This window comes from Myotis davidii, unplaced genomic scaffold, assembly GCF_000327345.1.
Source record: "Myotis davidii unplaced genomic scaffold, ASM32734v1 scaffold750, whole genome shotgun sequence".
NCBI classification, from domain to species: Eukaryota; Metazoa; Chordata; class Mammalia; order Chiroptera; family Vespertilionidae; genus Myotis; species Myotis davidii.
The window spans coordinates 1,294,848-1,313,188 of NW_006282814.1; the positions used below are offsets into that span (position 1 = coordinate 1,294,848).

At 58.9% G+C, this 18,341-nt stretch overlaps 1 protein-coding gene across 1 annotated transcript in view; it reads left to right on the forward strand.

Moving 5' to 3' along the window:
• SEMA4D (semaphorin 4D) overlaps positions 1-18,341 on the forward strand; it is a 112,076-nt gene that overhangs the window by 59,006 nt on the left and 34,729 nt on the right. Inside the window, exons 2-7 of the mRNA XM_015561203.1 lie at positions 2,199-2,261; positions 11,805-12,157; positions 13,679-13,824; positions 16,076-16,138; positions 17,563-17,661; positions 17,983-18,076. Of these exons, the coding sequence (XP_015416689.1) occupies positions 12,058-12,157; positions 13,679-13,824; positions 16,076-16,138; positions 17,563-17,661; positions 17,983-18,076 (502 nt within the window). The 5' untranslated portion in view covers positions 2,199-2,261; positions 11,805-12,057. The remainder of the gene's footprint in view (positions 1-2,198; positions 2,262-11,804; positions 12,158-13,678; positions 13,825-16,075; positions 16,139-17,562; positions 17,662-17,982; positions 18,077-18,341) is intronic.

The window sequence follows — 18,341 nt, forward strand, 5'->3', positions numbered from 1 at the left end:
TGAAGCGAAGATGGCTACTGCTGGGGTAAGGGGCCCTCAGAAGGGGAGGTCACCGCTGCAGAACTCGGGCAAGATGCCCCTAAGGCAAAGGCCCACTTCACCCAGGCCTGTGCTGTTGTCAGGAGTGGCCGCCAGGCGTGGGCGTTGGGGCTCCCCCACTCCCCTGCTCTGTGGGGACCTGGTGCAGGGACAAAGGCATATTTCTCAGCCCAAGAGGGAAATACTTCTTTTCTGATTTAATTTCATTCCTTTATTTTGCAAATGGCCCCCTGCATTCCTTTTTAGATGCCATGATAAGAAGTTAGGAAAAGCCTAGCGAAGACTCCATGGTAGTGGTTGCATGAGGAATATGTACTTTGCAGTCTCTAGTGTGGTGATAACTAATTGTAGCTCGTGGGTTACCTTGAGGAAGAAGAAAAAATGTGGTGATGAAGGCTGCAGACAATGGGGCCCGAGGCCTCTGTGGTCGGCTGAGGCCGGAAGTGTGTATTTTTACCCGGGGCCAGAGCTGCCTGGCCAGGGGAGGGACGGGGACTTGCTCGAAGGAGGAAACGAGGGTGAGGTTGAGAGTACAGACCCCTAACCTGTCGCCGGGTGTTCATCTCCGTGCAGTTATGGTGACTAGGATGCGTGCTTGTCCAACCACAGAGCAAGCAGCGTGGGCTTTTACTTATTAAAACGGCAAAGGCTTGCTGAACTTTCAGAAGAGACGTTTTTCTCTTTATAATTCTGGGTATCCGTGTTGCTTATCTACACCTCTTCGCTGTGCATGAGTCACCCTTTTCCCATAAGCGTTTCCGGCCGTCTCCAGGTGGCTGCCGGGCCACACCGGCCTGCGGGACAGGAAAACTCCACCGTTTCTCAGGTTCCCACGTGTCCGTCCGCTAAGCCAGCGCCTCCCCGGCGTATAAATAGAAGACGGCTCCGTGAGCTGCGTGGCGTGGCCTTGTCCCGGAGGCTCCCTGCCTGCCCGGGTCCAGGCTGCTTCTGCTGACGTGTCCGTCAGGGCAGCCACTCTGAGGGAGGCCGGACGGGTCCTGGCGAGTCCAACCCATTTCCACCTGGCACTTTGGGGTCTCATTTGCTAACTCGAGGTGCTTGCTCAGGATTCGGGGAGCATGTCGGGCCCTGGGTGACCCTGGAAATTGTGTGCTGTGGGTGGACGTGTAAGAGTGGGGTGTAAGCTGGTGAGTGTGTTTGGTCCCACTCCTTGGGGCTGGGAGGGAAAGATGGGGCACCAGCGTGCTCCTGGGGAGCCCCCCCCCCGACTTCTCACTTATCTTTGGAGAAATGGCAAGAATCATATAAGCCAGCGGTTCCCACCCTGTGGGTCATGACCCCTTTGGGGGTCGAACGACCCTTTCACAGGGGTCGCCTAAGACCATTGGAAAACATATATAATTACATATTGTTTTTGTGATTCATCACTATGCTTTAATTATGTTCAATTTGTAACAATGACATTGGGGGTCACCACAATTTGAGGAACTGTTTTAAGGGTCACGGCACTAGGAAGGTTGAGAACCACTGGATAAGCTCTTAAGGCAAAGGAAAACTATGCTCCAACTACAAAAAACGCTAAAGTTTGATTCTGAAGTTTAAAGAATCTGTGGGATCGTTTGCTGCCATCGAGGGGTCAGACCAGTTTCACCGGCTGCCAGGCGTCAGACCCTGCACGGGCTCGGGGACAACCACCGCCGAAACTCGCTGCTCAGTGCGAGACCCTCCCGTTCACAGACAGCAGCACAGCAGGGGGGTGGGAGCAGCAGGCTCTTCAGGAAGTCATCTCCTTGTAAATGCTCTGTGTCTGCTTTCTCCTTCATTGCCTCCCGCCTTTCGGCTTCAAGGAAGGGGAGAGCTGCGGCCGGCTCTGCAGCCAGTCGACAGGTCAGGGATTGATTCCTTTTCTGATGAATGACCGTGACCGTGGCTCATCGTGGCGTGGTGGCTGTCAGCCATGGGTGACCAGCCGACTCGCGTGTCCTTTGTTTGTGGGTGAGCGATTGCACACTCACTCCCTCCTGTTCACACAAGTGCACGAAGGCCACCCTGATCCTGGGTCCGAGTCAGCTGCCAGACGGTCCAGAAGCTAAAAAAGTATCACAGGTTTCTTTCTAATGGTGTTTCAGAACGGATGCTGAGTTTATGTGCACAGACCATCTGAGTGATCAAATGTTCTCATTTCCCATTATTTCCAGGGCAACGCTTTCTGAAGACTTCCTCCTAGACGACTGGCAAGTTCCGAGACCCACAGGATACAGGTACATCATTTTTTTCTCAATCTGTCGCCAGTCTGTCAGAGCCGACACCTAGGGAAGCCTCACCGAGAGTCAGCAGCAAGTTGGTTGTTGGTCCCTGCGCGCTCCGGGGGCGAAAAGCTGACCTGGCCGCCGTGCCCGGGGTGGCTTGAGGGGAGCCCAGGGGGCAGTGGATGCTGGGCACCTGGACCTCCGTGCGTCGCCTGCTTTTTCTCCCTCCGACGCGCTCCCGGCCTGTGCTGTGCCCCCGGTCTAAGCCCTGACACAGGCCACCTTCTCTTGGGGAGTGTAGGGGTCGTCTGTGAGGCCCAGGGCCGGGAGAGGTTTCTCAGTGTCACCCCTGGATTGGGGTCGTTTGTGATTGGTTTTCATTTTGGTCAGTTAATACGTGGTCAACCATGTGTTTTCTGTTGTGGAGGAAAGAGGAGTTCCAGTTTAATTTGTAAAAACGAAAGGAAAGCCCCCCAGGGCCGGGCCGCCACAGGGCTGGGTATTGGCCGTGCACACAGGGCACAGCCCGTGCCAGTTGGGTGGGCGGTCGAGATGCACCTTACTTCTGGGCACTTGGCGCTGTCTGGTAAGTGGCTGGTCACAGACACACGCCTCTGTTACCGGCTGGTGTGCTGGGCGGCTCCAGGGTTTCTGACCACTGATGGGTCACTGCATTAACTAGGAATTCCCAGCCCCAGCATTTATGATCCCAGGGTTTTTTCCTGTTTTCTCCCCAGATCATTTGTCTTTGAATCTTGTGTGCCACGCCTGTTAGCTTACCGGGCCAGGAGGGTCCCGCTTCCCCGGGTAACCCCCTGCTTATGCCCTTCTCAGCGCCTGCCCGTCCTCACTGCTGGTCGATTCATGGTTGAGTGGTCACTGTGTGTGTCCGTCCCTCACCTGCTGCCCTCTGTCCCCTTCCCAGCTCCCCTCAGCACTCACGGCTCACACGTGCCAGATTGGGTGAGGGACCTGGTTGAGGTGTGCCGGGCATCTTGACTGGCCTGTTTGCCCCTCGAGGTGGCTGGAGGCAAGCAGGTGTCCCGGGACCGTGTCCTGGTGATTTTCTGCAGAGTGGGTCCAGCCCACCTCCAGGGCTGGGCACGCCCCCGCGCAGCTGGCCTGCTGCTCCCGGGATCTGCTCTGTTCAGGGGAGACTGCAGTTGAAACAACTCGTGGTGCGGGCCTCGGACAAGAGTTCCTGAAACCCATCCTGGTTCCTGGGGCAAGACCACTTCTTGGAGGTGGTGACGTCAGCACCATAGCCAGGGCTGGGGCGGGAGGGGGAGCATGGTGTGGGGCCAGGCTGGGGATGGCATCGGGAGGGCCTGGTCTTAGGCGGCTGTCTCACTCTGCTCCCGGCTGGAAGGGGAAGAGGTGGGCAGGTGGTGTCCTCTGCTGTCCCTTGCCACATGGCTTGGAGGGGAGGAGGGCTTCATTGTCCTGTTTTTGTATCAAGCCCATAGGCAAGAAGCCCTTTCGGCTGCCCGAGCAGTTGTCCACCACTGTCACCCAGATCCCCTTTCACGGGTCCCTGGGAATTCTGGTGAGGGCGCTGTTAGCATTGGCTGGCATCCTGCTGCTGACAGGAGCACTGACGCTTCATGTGTGGTCGTGGGTGGTGTCCCCTCTGTGACCCACCCCCATGGTCCCAGACAGCTGGTCCAGGAAGGGCAGCCACCGCATGAGGCGGGTGGGACAGACCCAGACAGCACCTGCCGTCCGCGGGTCACATCTAAGAATGCAACACCACATCACAATTTTTATGCTGATCAGAATAGAGTGCATGCATGCCACACATGCATGCGGACACACGTGCACATGTGCAGGCCCACGCAGGCACACTTGACCACACAGATATGCACACATGCAAAACATGCTCGCGCACACAGAGATTTACACATACGTGAATGTACACATGTGTGCATGCAAGTGCAGGTGCTTGTATACACATGTCATACCTATACAAATGCACACAAACACAGAAACTCGGGTGCGCATAGATACTCATATTCATGTATACACACATGTGTACGCGCAGACATGCATGTATGCCATCTCATGAACGAGCCCTTCCCCGTGCTGCTTGCTGTTTGCCGGGTGCGTCTGTTTTCCCTGCCACTGCCCATGGCTTGATTCAAGGCCATTTTGGTGGAAAGCTGCCATGTGACCGGCAGTGATGGCTCAGAGCCCCCTCCGGCTCCTGCTCTCCTGGCATGGAAAGTGGGATCGTGCCCTCCCCATGAGCCAGTACAGTTCCGTGTCGGTGATGGGAGTGACATGTGTACCCTATCCTCTTGGTGGGCCCCGTCTCAGTATGAAAGGCAGGACGTCGCACGGGAAGGCGGAATGCTAATACTGACCAGCTCCCATACGTCCTCCTGCTGTCCCCACCTGGGTACTAGGCTCAGTGCCTAAGGCGCTTCCCCTCCGAGGTGGAGCGGCTGCTGGAGCCGTGCACGGTGGCAGCGTGTGCATGGAGGTGTGGGCTGTGCTTTGCTTAGCAGCTTTAAAATTATACAAAGCCATGCATTCTTGGCAGAAAATAAAAGAATCCAACCCTTCCGAAGTCATAAAGCAGCCAGGCAGCCCCCCGCCTGCCCTCTTGCCGGGAGGGGTCTGTGTAGGGGGGGCCCTCCTGCTTCTGCTGTTCTCCTTTGGGAACGAGAGGCGGGGTCTGATGGAGGCCGTCGGGAATCTGGCATCTGCTGATGAGGCGAGTGTGGCCCAGAGCGGGCTGGGAGCCTGCGTGCTTCCCAGGGAGAGCTGCTCTGCCCTCGGGAGGGAGCGCCGGTCCCAATGGCAGTGTCAGGGTTGGTCCAGGCTAAAGGTGACTAAGGAAAACGTGTTCTCTTCTCTCCTAAACCAGTTTGGGCAGCACGCGGGACAGGAGAGCCCTGCCTCCACCCAGCGCCCTGGGCATCTGTCGGGGCAGCTCTGCCTGTCGGGAAGCTGTGGTTGAGCAAGTCGTCCGGTTCCTGCAAGTGTGGGGCCCACACGCTGTGCGGACGTGCGCTTCTGTCCTGGGTGGCGCCTCTGCAGCTTCAGCCCCACGGAGCCCCTGCCTCCCAGGCTGCATGGAAGCTGAGCACGGGTTTCTTTTAACCATTCAGTTAACTTCTATCAGACCCATCAATACACATGATTTTTTAATGGAAATTTTTTAAATTTATTTTTTATTTTTATAGATTTCAGAGAGGAAGGGAGAGGGAGAAAGAGATAGATCATCAATGAAGAGAGAGAATTATTAATGACTGCCTCCTGCAGGCCCCACACCGGAGATCGAGCCCACAGCCCGGGCATGTGCCCTGACCGGGAGTTGAACCGTGACCTCCTGGTTGAAGGTCAACAACCACCGGGCCACGCCGGCCAGGCAGTGCACGAGATTTTGAAGTGAAGCTGTTCTCACGCCGTTTATGAGAAAAGGGAGCGTCCTCCGGTCTTGTCCCTTCGTCCCCGAGGCGGCCGGCTGCAGCTGTTTAGCCCTGTGGGGATCTTCCTTCGAACTGCTTATACTGCTGCTTCCTGACTGTTCTCTTTTGGATGACATAGTGCCGGAAGGTGCGGGTTGGGTCCTCTCACTATGGCGTTGCCTCAGAGTGTGTTACGGGGCCGTGTAGGGCTGGTCACAGCTGGGCCGTGGGCAGTGCACGCTGATTGCATTTCCTGCCGCGTCCCACTTCTTGCTTCCCCTGGGGCGGCGGCTGCTTCAGGTCCAGTGTGTGCACTTCATTTTCTCTCTGGGTTACTAACGCGCCTCCGACTCTGCCAGACCCGTACGCCCGTGTTCCTCACACAAGCCCCTGGCTCTGGGAGACCCTCCTGCACGTGGGCCTGGCCTCCCTCCCTGTGCCCATCCTCCTTGCGCACACCCTGCCTCCTGTCACCGCTCTTATCCCCCGCTCAGGACGACCTGGGAAAGCTCCCTGGTGTTGGCAGAGCGTGTCCTTGAGTAGCTTTCTAGAATGAATGTGAGGGAAAGTGGAGTTTTGAGAACTTCCATGTTTGATGCGTGTTTCGTGCTGCACTCACAGGATTGGTAATTGTCTCGATGTAGAATTTTAGGTGAGAAATCCTCCTCCCTCGGGCTTTAAAGGCACTTGCTGCCTCCCAGCTGGCAGCGCGGCTCGCAGGGTGCCTGCGGGGACTGGGCTCTCCGCGCTGCCCTGCCTCCTGGGCCCTCACCCCTCACCGCGTGCCTGGAGTTGGGCTTCGCTCGCTCGCTCGCTGTGCTGCTTGGAGCTTTGGTGTCCCTGTGTTCTGGACGTTTTCCTTTTAACCGTGTAAGTAAGCTTTTATACGTCTTTATTATTTTCCTGATAAATGCCCCTATCTTCTCTCTCCTGGAGCTCCTGTCAGTGAGATGCGGGTCTCCTGATCCGATCCAGCTTTCTTGTATTTTCTCTCCCTGATTTCGTCCTTGTCGCGTTGCCCAACTTCTGGAAAACTTCCCTCCAGTCCTTCAACAAGCATTTTCTTTCTTTAAGCAAAATGTTAACTCCTAAACCCTCGTTTCTTTCCCTGGGCTGTGTTTCTTTGCGACGTCTCCCCTCAGACTCTGGTTTCCACTCTGGTCCACAAACTCAGTTGATTACTGACAGTCGTGATCATAGCTGTTACCAAAAACTGAACTATGTAAACTTCAATAAACTATTAAAAATAAAGGTGAAAGTCAGCGTTCTCCCACTCCCACTTCCCTGTGTCTCACATACTGTCGTAGTGTAGGGGGGACGCTGCACGGTCCACGGCCGTGCGTCTCGCCCTGCCGCTGTTCAGTGGCGTCATGTCGGGAGCTGGGAAGCAGCATTTACACCCAGAAATGGGCATCGCTGCAAAGCAGGACACCCCCCACCTCCCCAACCCCACCCTTGGACCCGGTGGTTGAGGTTTGCCAGCACAGCGCTGGTTATGCCCATCTGTTTACTCTCCAGTTTCTCCGCTCTGCCCAGATCCTCACGGGCTGCCGTCCTCGCCCACCATCACCCTTATGGCTTATGTCCTCTAAAGTGTTGTTTGATGGGCTTTCAGGAGAGAGTGGAGATAAATCCCTGTCGAGGGCGCCAGGTTCCAGAGAGGGATGGCCCCATCGCCCACGTCTGGGTTTAAGCCTGCCTGCAGCGCCGTTCATGGCCTGCCCCAGAGGAGCGACTGCTGTCAGGGACCCGAGTGGGAACTCGTTCTCGCCCTGGGCCCTGGCTGACCGGTTCCTCCACGTGGCAGCTCCTGTGGGTGCCGGAGGGGAGGGAAGCAGCGGGGGCCTCTCCCTCTGCATGGGCAGCGGCGCCCGTGCTGGGAAGGACTCTCCTAGCCGGTATATTTATTTATTATTTTCCTCTCCCGAGGATACGTTATTGACTTAGAGCAGTGGTTGGCAAACCGCGGCTCGCGAGCCACATGCAGCTCTTTGGCCCCTTGAGTGTGGCTCTTCCACAAAATACCATGTACGGGCACACGTACAGTGCAATTGAAACTTCGTGGCCCATGCGCAGAAGTCGGTTTTCAGCCTGGGCGAGTCTATTTGAAGAAGTGGCGTTAGAAGAAGTGGGGGTGTCAGTCGGTCGGGCGACGGGAGACGCGGTGCAGGCGGCCGCCAGATACGCAGTGCGGGGGAGGCGTGCGATTCATGCCCGAGTTGAGTGAGCCAGTCGGTCGCCAGTCTCATGTGCAGTGGTTAGTGCTAGTCGCGTCCACAAATTGCGCGCGGGTGACATAAGTACCTACTCGAAGCATAAAGTTACCTCTGTTTTTCCAACCAGCTGCATATCCTGCAGGCATTTTTGTCATCAATTTAAGAATTGTAATTCTTTTGTGTTGGTGGCTTTATTATTATAAAATGAAACATCTTTTAGGTGTCCTGTTTGACATGGCTACAAAGAAGAAGCAAAGAAAAATGGAAGACGAAAACCGTGAATTTAAAGTTGAATGTACCTACCTCTATAGTTTAAGTTTAAAAAATTTGGCTCTCAAAAGCAATTTCAATCCTTGTACTGTTGATATTTGGCTCTGTTGACTAATGAGTTTGCCGACCACTGCCTTAGAGGAAGGAGACAGGAGAAAAGAGAAACATCAATGTGAGAGGGAAATATCAACTGGCTGCCTCCTGCATGCACCCCAACCAGGAGTGTCCTGCAACGTTGGGATGTGCCCTGACCAGGAGTGGGACCCGAGAACTCTTGGTGCACAGGACGATGCTCCAACCAACTGAGCCACCAGCCAGGGCCAAATAAGCTTTATTTTAAAGAGCAGTTTCAGATTCACCGAGAAATTGAACAGAAAGTTCAATGGAGTTCCCATGCCCCACACGGACAGCCTGCCCCATCTCCCCCCCGTACCCCACACGCACAGTCTGCCCCATCTCCCCCCGTACCCTACACGCACAGCCTGCCCCATCTCCCTCCGTACCCCACACGCACAGCCTGCCCCATCTCCGCCCTGTGCCCTAACATACAACCCTGTTTGGGAGCCGTCTTAGAAACCCTTACCGTGTGGGCGCTCAGAGCGGAGAGGCTCTGGGGAGCCGGCCACTTACCGATCCGTCACACAGAAAGCAGTGTTCTTGGGTAAACTGCCAAGACTGCGCCGTGGCATCTATCCGTGACCTCTGGCGCGGACACACCGGGAGATGTTCAGAGGGAGCGCAGCTTTGCGTATCCACGTGGAGCCAGGACAGAGGCGGGGAGCGCGACACGGGAGGTGACACGGAGAGGCTGGGTGGAAGGTGGACCAAGGTTGTCCACGTGGTTTAATCCAGTGGGACCCGTTTCACAGGGGGAATGGCATGATCTGATTCATGTTACAATCCCAGTTCCGGCTGCGGGTAGTCTTGGGTACAGGTATTACAGGGAGGTCGTATCTGTTAGGAATTGTGTCTGACAGCTAGTAACAAAAATCTGAAAAACAGTAATGTAAAGGGACCAATAGTTTGCTAGTAACTCTAGGGAAGTGGAAGAAAGCAGGTGCCCAGTCTCGTACGTTGTGAGGGCCCTGGTTTGCGGATGTCCATTTGGTTGTTCTTAGCAGAGGCCCTTGTCCTCACGTTAATAAGGTGGCAGCCATCACACTCGGGCTCTGCAGGAAAGGCAGGGGAGACTGACAGCAGAAATGCGATCACTAGCGGGGCCAGCTCCTTCCGAGAGCTTTCCTGGAGCTCCTGCCCAAGAACTCCTCACCACGGGGCTTCGGTCCGAACTGCCGCCGGGAAGCTGAGGTTTCGTCCGGTGGCCACGCGGCCTCCCGGGTAAAAATCCAGATTCTGACAGTGAAAACGGGGCCTGGACGCTGGGACAGGACCGGCGCTCGGTGCCATTGGCAGCCAGAACGGAGCAGGGCGGGCGGTCGGAGGCGAGGAGAGGTCAGGATGGAGGTGAGTGTTGCTTAGATGGGGTGGAGGTGCTGGACATGGGCCGGGGATGACCGAGGTGGCACCCGCCGCTGCCCAAGCTCCCAGCATCCTCTGCGCAGGCCCCTCCGCGGGCCTGTGTCCTGCGCCGTGTGGAGTTCCTCAGAGCATTTCGCCATCACGGACACTGGCGTTGCTTAGCCAGCGGCTCGCGTTGGTAGCACAGCACAGTGCAGGGGCCTCACCTGGCCGGGCTTCTGGAGCACCTGGTGCCTCACCCCTGCGCAGGGCAGGACAGCGGGTCCCCCACAAGGCAGGGCCAAGGGCAGGTCCCTCCCTGGGGAGAGCCCTCTGCAGAGAGCATGCACTCACAGCCCCTCCCCAGCAGCCTCTCTTCCTCCTGCACCTCTGGTGTTGCACTTAGCGTCCGGTCACGCCCTGGCTGCGGGGTGTGGCCTGCAGACGGGCTGTGAGTAGCTGTGTTGGTGCACAGCCCTGCGTTACTGGGGCGGACCCCAGGAGCTGGGGCAACACTGCAGGACTTGGAAAGCTGACGGTAATGCCTCTCTGGCCCTTTGTGGGAAAGGGCTGCCCTCCCCCCGCCTCCCCCCCAGCATGTGCCAGTCCCTGGAGAGAGTGAGAAAGTGGGTGCTCCCTGACCTCGGTTCTAGCAGTTGGTCAGGAAGGGGAAAGATGCCGGTGGAGGGGGCCTGGCCAGTGGGCCTCCGGGCCCAGAGAGGAAGTGCAGAGGGGCCCGGGTGAGGCAGGCGGGAGCAGAGGAGGCCTAGTGGCGCCCCAGGCTCCCCAGTGGCAAGTGCCCGCAGCGAAAGTCCCCGTGAGTGCTTCCTTCATGAAGCAGAGCTGAGCCCCATGTGCATCTGTGAAAATAAAGAAGACCCTAATAAGCCCTGCCTGCTGGGGGTCAGACAAGGACACTGAGGGCACAAGGGCAGACGCCAAAGGTGACTTCCGGGTGGGACAAGGGCCCTGGAGGACTTCCTGGAGGCAGTGACTTGAATGGGTGAACAGAAGCCAAAACTTCTCCCAAGCCCTCTGGGAGGTTTGGGTTGGCCTGGTGTGTGTGTTGGGTGGGGGCGGGGGCGGGGGGGCGGTCAGGCAGCTGGACAAGTGCTGGTGTGTGGGAGGTGGGGGCCCCATGGGGGACGGACTGAGGAAGCTGGCCAAGTCGGGAGGCCAGCGGTGATGAGTGGGTGAGGGGAGGGTTCTGCAGAGGAGCCTGGACGTCAATTGGACTGACAGACCTGGCGTGGGTTGGCTTGGGGTGGGAGGAAGAGAGGGGGTGGTGACGGCCAACTCTGGGGCCTGGGCTGGGGGAGGGGAGGGGAAGGGAGGGGCTGCCCCACCATCTGGAGAAGAGGGAGCTCCGCTCCGTGAGGAGGTGAGCGTGGAGGGCCGGGAGCCTCCCGGGGCAGCGTGTCTGTAAGTGTAGGGTGGGTTCTGCGGTAACTTAATGGTGCTTCCGCTGTGCTGGGCGAGGGGCCAGCTCTGCTCGGCGCTGTGTGGTTTGAGCTCCTTCCTGAGACGTCGGGGCTCCATCTCTGAGTGTCACTGGGGTCCTGGCGGGGCCCTGGGGCAAACCCCCGCCGGACGGACGGCCTTCTCGCTGGCCTGGCTCCCTGCAGGAGCCTCACCCACGGCTCAGGGGCAGGTGGCGTGTGGGTGCAGGCGGCCGGGGACCCCAGCCCCACAGGCCTGTGCTTTCAACGAGGTGCTTCTCAGTGAGTCGGCCCAGGACCACTGCTGACCGAGCTGCAGGGGTGCGGCCATCCCTCCCGCAGGGCGCGGTCACACGCGGCGTGTGTGCACTCACACGTCTCAGCCTCTGCTGCCCCTGGCCTTTCGCACGGGCCGTCGTTCTGGACAAGCACCCAGGCCTTGGGAAGCCGGAGTCTCCGAGGAAACGGGAACTCTGCTCTGTTCCTTCCAATGCGCGAGCTGGGCAGCCAGGCGGCGTCTGTCCCAGTCTGCGTCTGTCCCAGTCTGCAATCCTGTCTGTCCCGCGTTCCTGGCGGCTCAGGTGGGATGCCCTGGTCCAGAGCACCTGGGGTGGGGTGTCTGTCCCCCCGAGCTCCCTGCGCCCCCGCAGATGGACCCTGGCGGGGCTGAGGGCGGCCGCGCTGTGGGAGATACTGAGTATAGACTCAGGCAGCATTGCCAGGCGTCCTGACTGGCAGCCCTTCCTTCTTCTCTTCCAGATTTCTCCGGAAGGTCGGGACGAAGCCCACTGTTCAAGAACAGGGGGCCCCTGAGGTTGGCAGAGACGAGAGCCACCGGATTCCCCAAGCGTGCTGAGAAATGTGGGTCCTTGGGGGTCACGGTGCCCGTCGGCTCCAGGCCGTGCGGCGGGTCAGGGCCCTGGGGCTCTGAGTGACCCACCGGACACACGCAGCGGCCTCGCTGCCCACAGGCACTCGCTGCTGAAGCCCTGCGCGGCCTCTGCCCAGGAGGATGTGCGCCCGCACGGGGGGGCCGCTCACCGCCCTCGCCATGGTGTTCGGGGCAGCGGTGGCATTCGCACCCATGCCTAGGATCACCTGGGAGCACGCAGGTGAGGGCAGAAGCGCCTCAGGCGCGGACGGCATCTGCTCATGGTGCCCACGTGTGCGTGCTACTGGCCGCTGGCTCTGCGCTCTTGGCACTTGGGTGTGAGCAGGCGGCCTGTACACTGTGGGGGAGATGCCTCAGCAACTGGAAACACTCATGGGCTTGCGGGGGCCGCTGGTCTGGTCTCTGAGCCAGGCCCCTGAAGGCAGCCCGCCTGGTGCCTGCTGACACCAGCCACGCTGTGTCCTGTTCGGAGGACGTTAACTGCGTGCAGCTGAGCTTCTGGCCAGTGCTTCCCATTTGCTGTTTATTAGTTTCTTTTGTATGTATTTCTTCTCTTGGGAGCTGTGTCTGGGGAGCAGGACCCCAGCTTGCCGGGCGCACTGGCTGAGCGAGGGGAGCCTGCACAGGGCTCTGGGCAGCAGGGGTGCGGAGGCCTTCGTCCCTGTGCCTCGGTCTCCACACTTGGACTCTGAGAGCAGGAGGCATGAACACCTAGCTCTAGCGCAGTGGTTCTCAACCTTCTGGCCCTTTAAATGCAGTTCCTCATGTTGTGACCCAACCATAACATTATTTTCATTGCTACTTCATAACTGTCATGTTGCTACTGTTATGAATCGTCATGTAAATATCTGATATGCAGGATGGTCTTAGGCGACCCCTGTGAAAGGGTCGTTCGACCGCCAGAGGGGTCGTGACCCACAGGTTGAGAACCGCTGCTCTAGAGTGAGGCCAGAGCACGGTGACACACAGAAAGCCAGTGCAGAGCTCCCACATGGATGCGGGTGGTTAAGGGGCTCCTCGGGAAACAACGCCAGCATAGCCGTGTTACCCTGGTGGCTACCCAGCATTCCTCCTGCCCGAGCAGCCAGCTCAGCGGCCTCGCAGGGAGAAGGCCAGTCTTCTCCGTGTGGCCAGCTTGTGTTGGTTGTCCCTGAATAATGCCTGGTTAAGGGATACATTCAGTGAAGTCAATTTTATTAAAGGTACATCTTTTTGTCTTTTCTTGAATAAGAACATCCCAAATAGTTAAATGCCGTGTGCACCTAATCTGTGGGTGATTCAAACACAGAGAGAAGAGCTGGGCAGGAGGGGGAGGGAGCCACCACGGTCAGCAGCTTGGGGTGTCTGGCCAGTCATCTCCTGGGGGGTCACAAGGTCATGGTGCCAGGGCCTTGCTGCTGTGGGGTCACTTTCCCGAGAATTCACACACGTAGAGGTCGTGCTCCTGGGAGCACGCTGCCTGAGGCACACGGGGTGCACGGTTTGGATCTCAAACAGCTGGCTTAGGGAGCCGGGCCCCGCACTGGTCAGCGCAGTGGCTCGGGGCCTCTCAGGGGTCCCACTCACTTGGTGGCTGCCTCAGCGGGTTTGCTCCACCCAGAGGTGCCTGAGCTCTGGCTGCAGGGCTGGCCACCGTGGTAGGGGGTCCCACCGGCCCTGGCAGCGTGGCACCACACTGAGTGAGACAGGGGCTCAGGGTGTGTCTGGGCTCAGAAACGCCTAATGCGCCCCCTCTCCCCAGAGGTGCAGCTGGCACAGTTTCACCAGCCGGGCATCTTCAACTACTCGGCCCTGTTGCTGAGCGAGGACGAGGACACGCTGTACGTGGGCGCCCGGGAAGCCGTGTTTGCTGTGAGCGCACACAACGTCTCCCAGAAGCGGCACGAGGTATGGCCTGGGCTCCCTGCCCCTGCGGTCCGGGCTCCCTGCCCCTGCGGCCTGGGCTGTAGACCCTTCCAGTGTTTCCTCGAATCAGCTCATAGCTCCTCCCTGGGCGTCAGGCCCCTTCCTGGCCATGCTCGCCCGTGGCGGGGCCTCACAGCCTCCTGTCCATGGGCCGCGGGCCCTGCCATCCAGAAGCTGCCTTCCTGCTCTGTGTCCACACAGCCCCAGCTCAGGCGTCCCCCACATCCTCACCGGGAACCACCTCTTTTCAGCTGGGGTTTTTGACGTTATTGTGGATGACGTTAAGGGTGCGCAGGAGCGGAGGGAGTGCTGTGACGGACCCTCCACCCACCCGGCTGCGGGCAGAGCTGCCCCCGTCCCCCCCCACACCCCCACCCCCCACTCGCTCCACGTGGCTTTGAAACAAAACCCAGACAAGGGTCTTCATCTTCTAAGTGTCTCCCTGGAAAGGACTCCTTTTTTTCAAAACCACCAAAATCCCATGATCACATCCAAAAATCAGTTCAGCTCAGAGTGACTGCTGAGTTTGAGTCCAGGGGCGATCAGAGTGCCCCGCACTCTGTCCTCGGGCCCCTTCCCCGACCGCCCTGGGTCCCCCGCTGGGAGAGCCACCGCAGCCCTGTGGGTCCCGGCTGCCGAGGCAGGTGCTCCTCCGGCTCGACCGCTGCAGCCAGAGCACCTGTATATCAAGGATTGTGAAACGGGACTTTCCAAAGTTCTCCTTCTCCATCTGTGAGCCGGAAATTCCCCTTAAAGGGGAAATGGCCGGCCGGTGTGGCTCCGAGGTTGAGCGTCAACCCAGGAACTCCACCCCCAGGAGGGGTGCGTGCAGGAGGCCACCGATCGGTGATGTTCCTCTCTCATCGATGTTTCTATCTTTCTATCCCTCTCCCTTAAAAAAAAAATCAATAAATAAAGGGGACATGCCTGTCGCCAGCTAGGGAGACAGTGAGTTTTTGATTGATTTTTTGAGATTACCATGGACTCGTGGATTTAAACATGTTAGAAGCCCCTTGGTCGTCGGCATTCATTCGGGACCTCACTTGAGGCCCAGCCGGCCCCCTCCCTGACCAGGGCAGCCTCTCCGTGGCCCGAGAGGCCTTAGTGTTGGGGTACCTTTCTCAGTCTCGGACACCAAGGTGGCCAGGTCCGTGTGTACTTCCTGCTACACGGCACTCCCTTTATGCTCTGTTTTGTGTTGTCTTAATCCCCACAGTCTAGCGTGGTGCCAGTCTCTGTCGGACACGTAACTGAGCTTCTGGGCACTGCCCTTCGCAAGTGAGGTGCAGGTGTGGCCCGCGGGTGCCCAGGCCGGGCTGGCCTTGCTCTGTGTGGCATCGCCGCGGCCCCAGGGCGAGGGGCGGCCGCCGGGCCTCCTCTCCGCAGAAGAGGAAAAAGTGGGAGCCACACCCGCGAGCGAGGTCGTGTCCGCCTCCGTGCATCCCACGGAGATGAGGGGGAGGTTACCTGCATCTTCATTTCTGAAGGACGCTGCTGTTGGAAATGGGATGCGATCCTGCTTCCGTGTCCGAGCGGCTCCATTTCTCTGAGAACATGGCCGCTGGGAGCCGTTCGTACAGAGGGCACCCGGCTCACTCAGCCGCCAGGACGGGACGCCGCCCGCTTCCTGACCTGGACGGCCGCTTTGATTCTCGGGGCGGAAATATATGTATTTGGCATCGATCCTGGACTAGCACTCGGGGGGATGGGACAGCGTGGGCAGGAGAGGCGGGGTGGAAGCCCCGGGCCTGGCTCTCCATCGACGGCCAGGGACACTGCTCACTGCCGCCTGCTGTGAGAGCAGGAGCCGGTCCCACAGGCGCAGCTGCCCAGCCTGTGAGCCCTGCAGACCCGGTCCCGCCCGTGAGGACAGTGCGGACAGGGAAGCAGCGTCAGGGCTTCCTCCCTGGGACTCTGGAGTCGCTGTAAACGGAGTGAGAGAAACCCTCCTTGACGTTTGAAAGCACCCCCAGTTTAGCTTGTTGATGGATGTCACCGCCCCCTTGCAGAGGCGTAGGTAGTGTCTGCTCCTGCTTGCAGTGAGTAACGGGCCTAGGAGCCGAGGGTCCCGGTCAGAACCCTCCTGGCCTCTGTCCGCTCTCGGCCCACGTGCCGTCTCGGATTCCCCTGTCCGAGGCGTCAGCCCTGCCCTGCTGCTTCGCAAACTGCGTTCTCTGCCAGCGTCCGCTTCCAGACGGGGCTGCGCCCTAAAGTGACCCCATTCCCCCAACAGGCATACTGGAAGGTCCCAGAAGATAAACAAACCAAGTGCGCAGAAAAGGGAAAGTCAAAACAGGTAAATTTTTTTGCTACAAAAGCCCAGGTGAATGCCTGGCCGCCTCAGTCTGGACACTGCGGCTTCTGGAATGCAGCGTGGGGGTTGTGTCAGGTCTCCCACGACTCACCGACCCCTGTTCCCAAACTGGGTCCCTCAAAGAAAGAATCAAACAGAGTGGGATTTGAGAAATACTTTTTAAAGTTGAACTGAATTGAAATTACTCATGGGGCCTAAAACTTGGGCTGTGGACAGGGATTTCTGGTGCCTGGGGGGTTGCCATAGGACTCCTGGATTTGGGGCAACTCTCATCCCTCGGGAATCTGCTCCCCTCCAGGAGGACTGGCACCTCAGTATGCTGGCCGTGCAGGGAGTGCGGGCCGAGCTCAGGGTCGGGCGCTCTGGGTTACCCCCACCCCCCGGAGCTGGGCAGGTGTCAGTCTCCAGGCCTCAGAGCCCCACCTTCTTTGGTAGTTGGTGAGGACAGCTGAGCCAGTTATGGTAAATTTCAGCAGTTGTTGGCTATTTTCAAAACAAAACTTTTTTTATAAAAAGGCCAGTCTTGTTTTTTTGCTAAACATTTTTAGCAAAATGCTGCATGCTCCCACTAAAGTCACTGCATCTAAAGTTACTTCGTGCAGGTTGCGCTGTGGTAACAGCCGTCACAGGGAGCTGTCTTCAAGCTAAATTACAGCGAGCCCTGCCCGCGGGTGAGGCGCATGGTCCCTCCCGGCTCCTGCTGGAGGCCACGAATTACTTCCAACCAGATCTAAAGCCGCCACAGCAAAACAGCTTCCCTCATAGCCATAATTTCAGACAGCAGCACATACAACCCCAGCACTTTTCACCTAAAATAGCGGGTGGGCCCTTAAGTGGCACCTGGCTTTCCCGCGGCCTTTCTGATGTGGCGCCAGGCTCCGAGCCCTCTGCAGTCCAGCCGCTCCCCTGGGCTGGGCAGCCGGACACAGCCCATCCCCAAGCGCCGTTTCCAGTTTCATGGGTTTGGGTGGGAGGGTGGGTGAGGGAGCTGCACAGCGTGCCCCCGCAGGCCTGGCACCAGGGCATGGTCTGTGTTCAGTGAGCATAAACGCTTCCTGTGGGGAGGTCAGCTTTCACTGCTTCTGTGGCCAGCCCCTCTCTTCTGGGTACAAATTAGCAGCTGCAGTGACGCCTCCTGGCACCTGACAGCCAGCCTGTGGGCCCTGCAGAGAAAAGCACTCAGTCCAGCAGCAGAGGAGGTTCGCCCAGGACGGGGCGGGGTCTCTGCACCTGCTTTCCCTGCAGCTGGCAGGGCGGGGCTGGTGCGGGAGGATGGGCACTGCGGCCCGGTGAGAGGGCACAGTCAGTGCACGGGCGGGTTCCAAGCTCGGGAGTGGGCGGTGCTACCAGGGTGGATGTGGAGGCGTCCGGTGGAAGCTGGTTAACTGCGTTTTTCTTTCTTGTAGACCGAGTGTCTCAACTACATCCGAGTGCTCCAGCCGCTTGGCACCGCTGCCCTGTACGTGTGCGGGACCAATGCCTTCCAGCCGGCCTGTGACCACCTGGTGAGGCCCGGCCCCGGCCAGCGTTGAAGCAGAGTGGGCTCCGCAGGCCCGGGGCTGCCTTCTGCAGGACAGAGGCTGCTCCAACTCCAGGCTCTGCCTCCCTCGGGCCCGGAGCCCTGTCGGCAGACGGTCATGATGAGGGTGTGGGGAGGGCTCCTGACTGGCTCCTGGGGGTATCAGAGCCAGGAGCGGGCAGGCGTCAGGCCGCACGTGCGCCTCCCTCGGTGCCCTGACAGCGCGTCTGAAAGTAATGCCGCAGCGGAGATGCCTCGTCTGACAGGTGCAGACATTCGAGGACTCTTTCTTTCCATTCAATTGCAGGACCTGACGTCTTTTCAGTTTCTGGGGAGAAACGAAGACGGCAAAGGAAGATGTCCCTTTGACCCGGCACAGAGCTACACGTCTGTGATGGTCGGTGAGTCGTGCGGTGGCTGTCGTGGGCACGGCTGTGCTGGCAGCTGAGGCGCACACAGGACCAGGACGCAGCGCCTCCCCTTCTCGGGTCCCCTGCATCCCTTCCAGAGTCCCCGTCCTCAGAGGGCGCCAGCGCCTCTGCAGAGACCCTGCTCGGCTCCTGAATTCATCGCCCAGAGGAGAGCAGCCCCGCGCGTCCCAGCACGGCTGCCCAGGCTGTCCTGTGCTGTTTGTGCGGGTCCCCTGGCACCGTGGCCGCGTGGAGT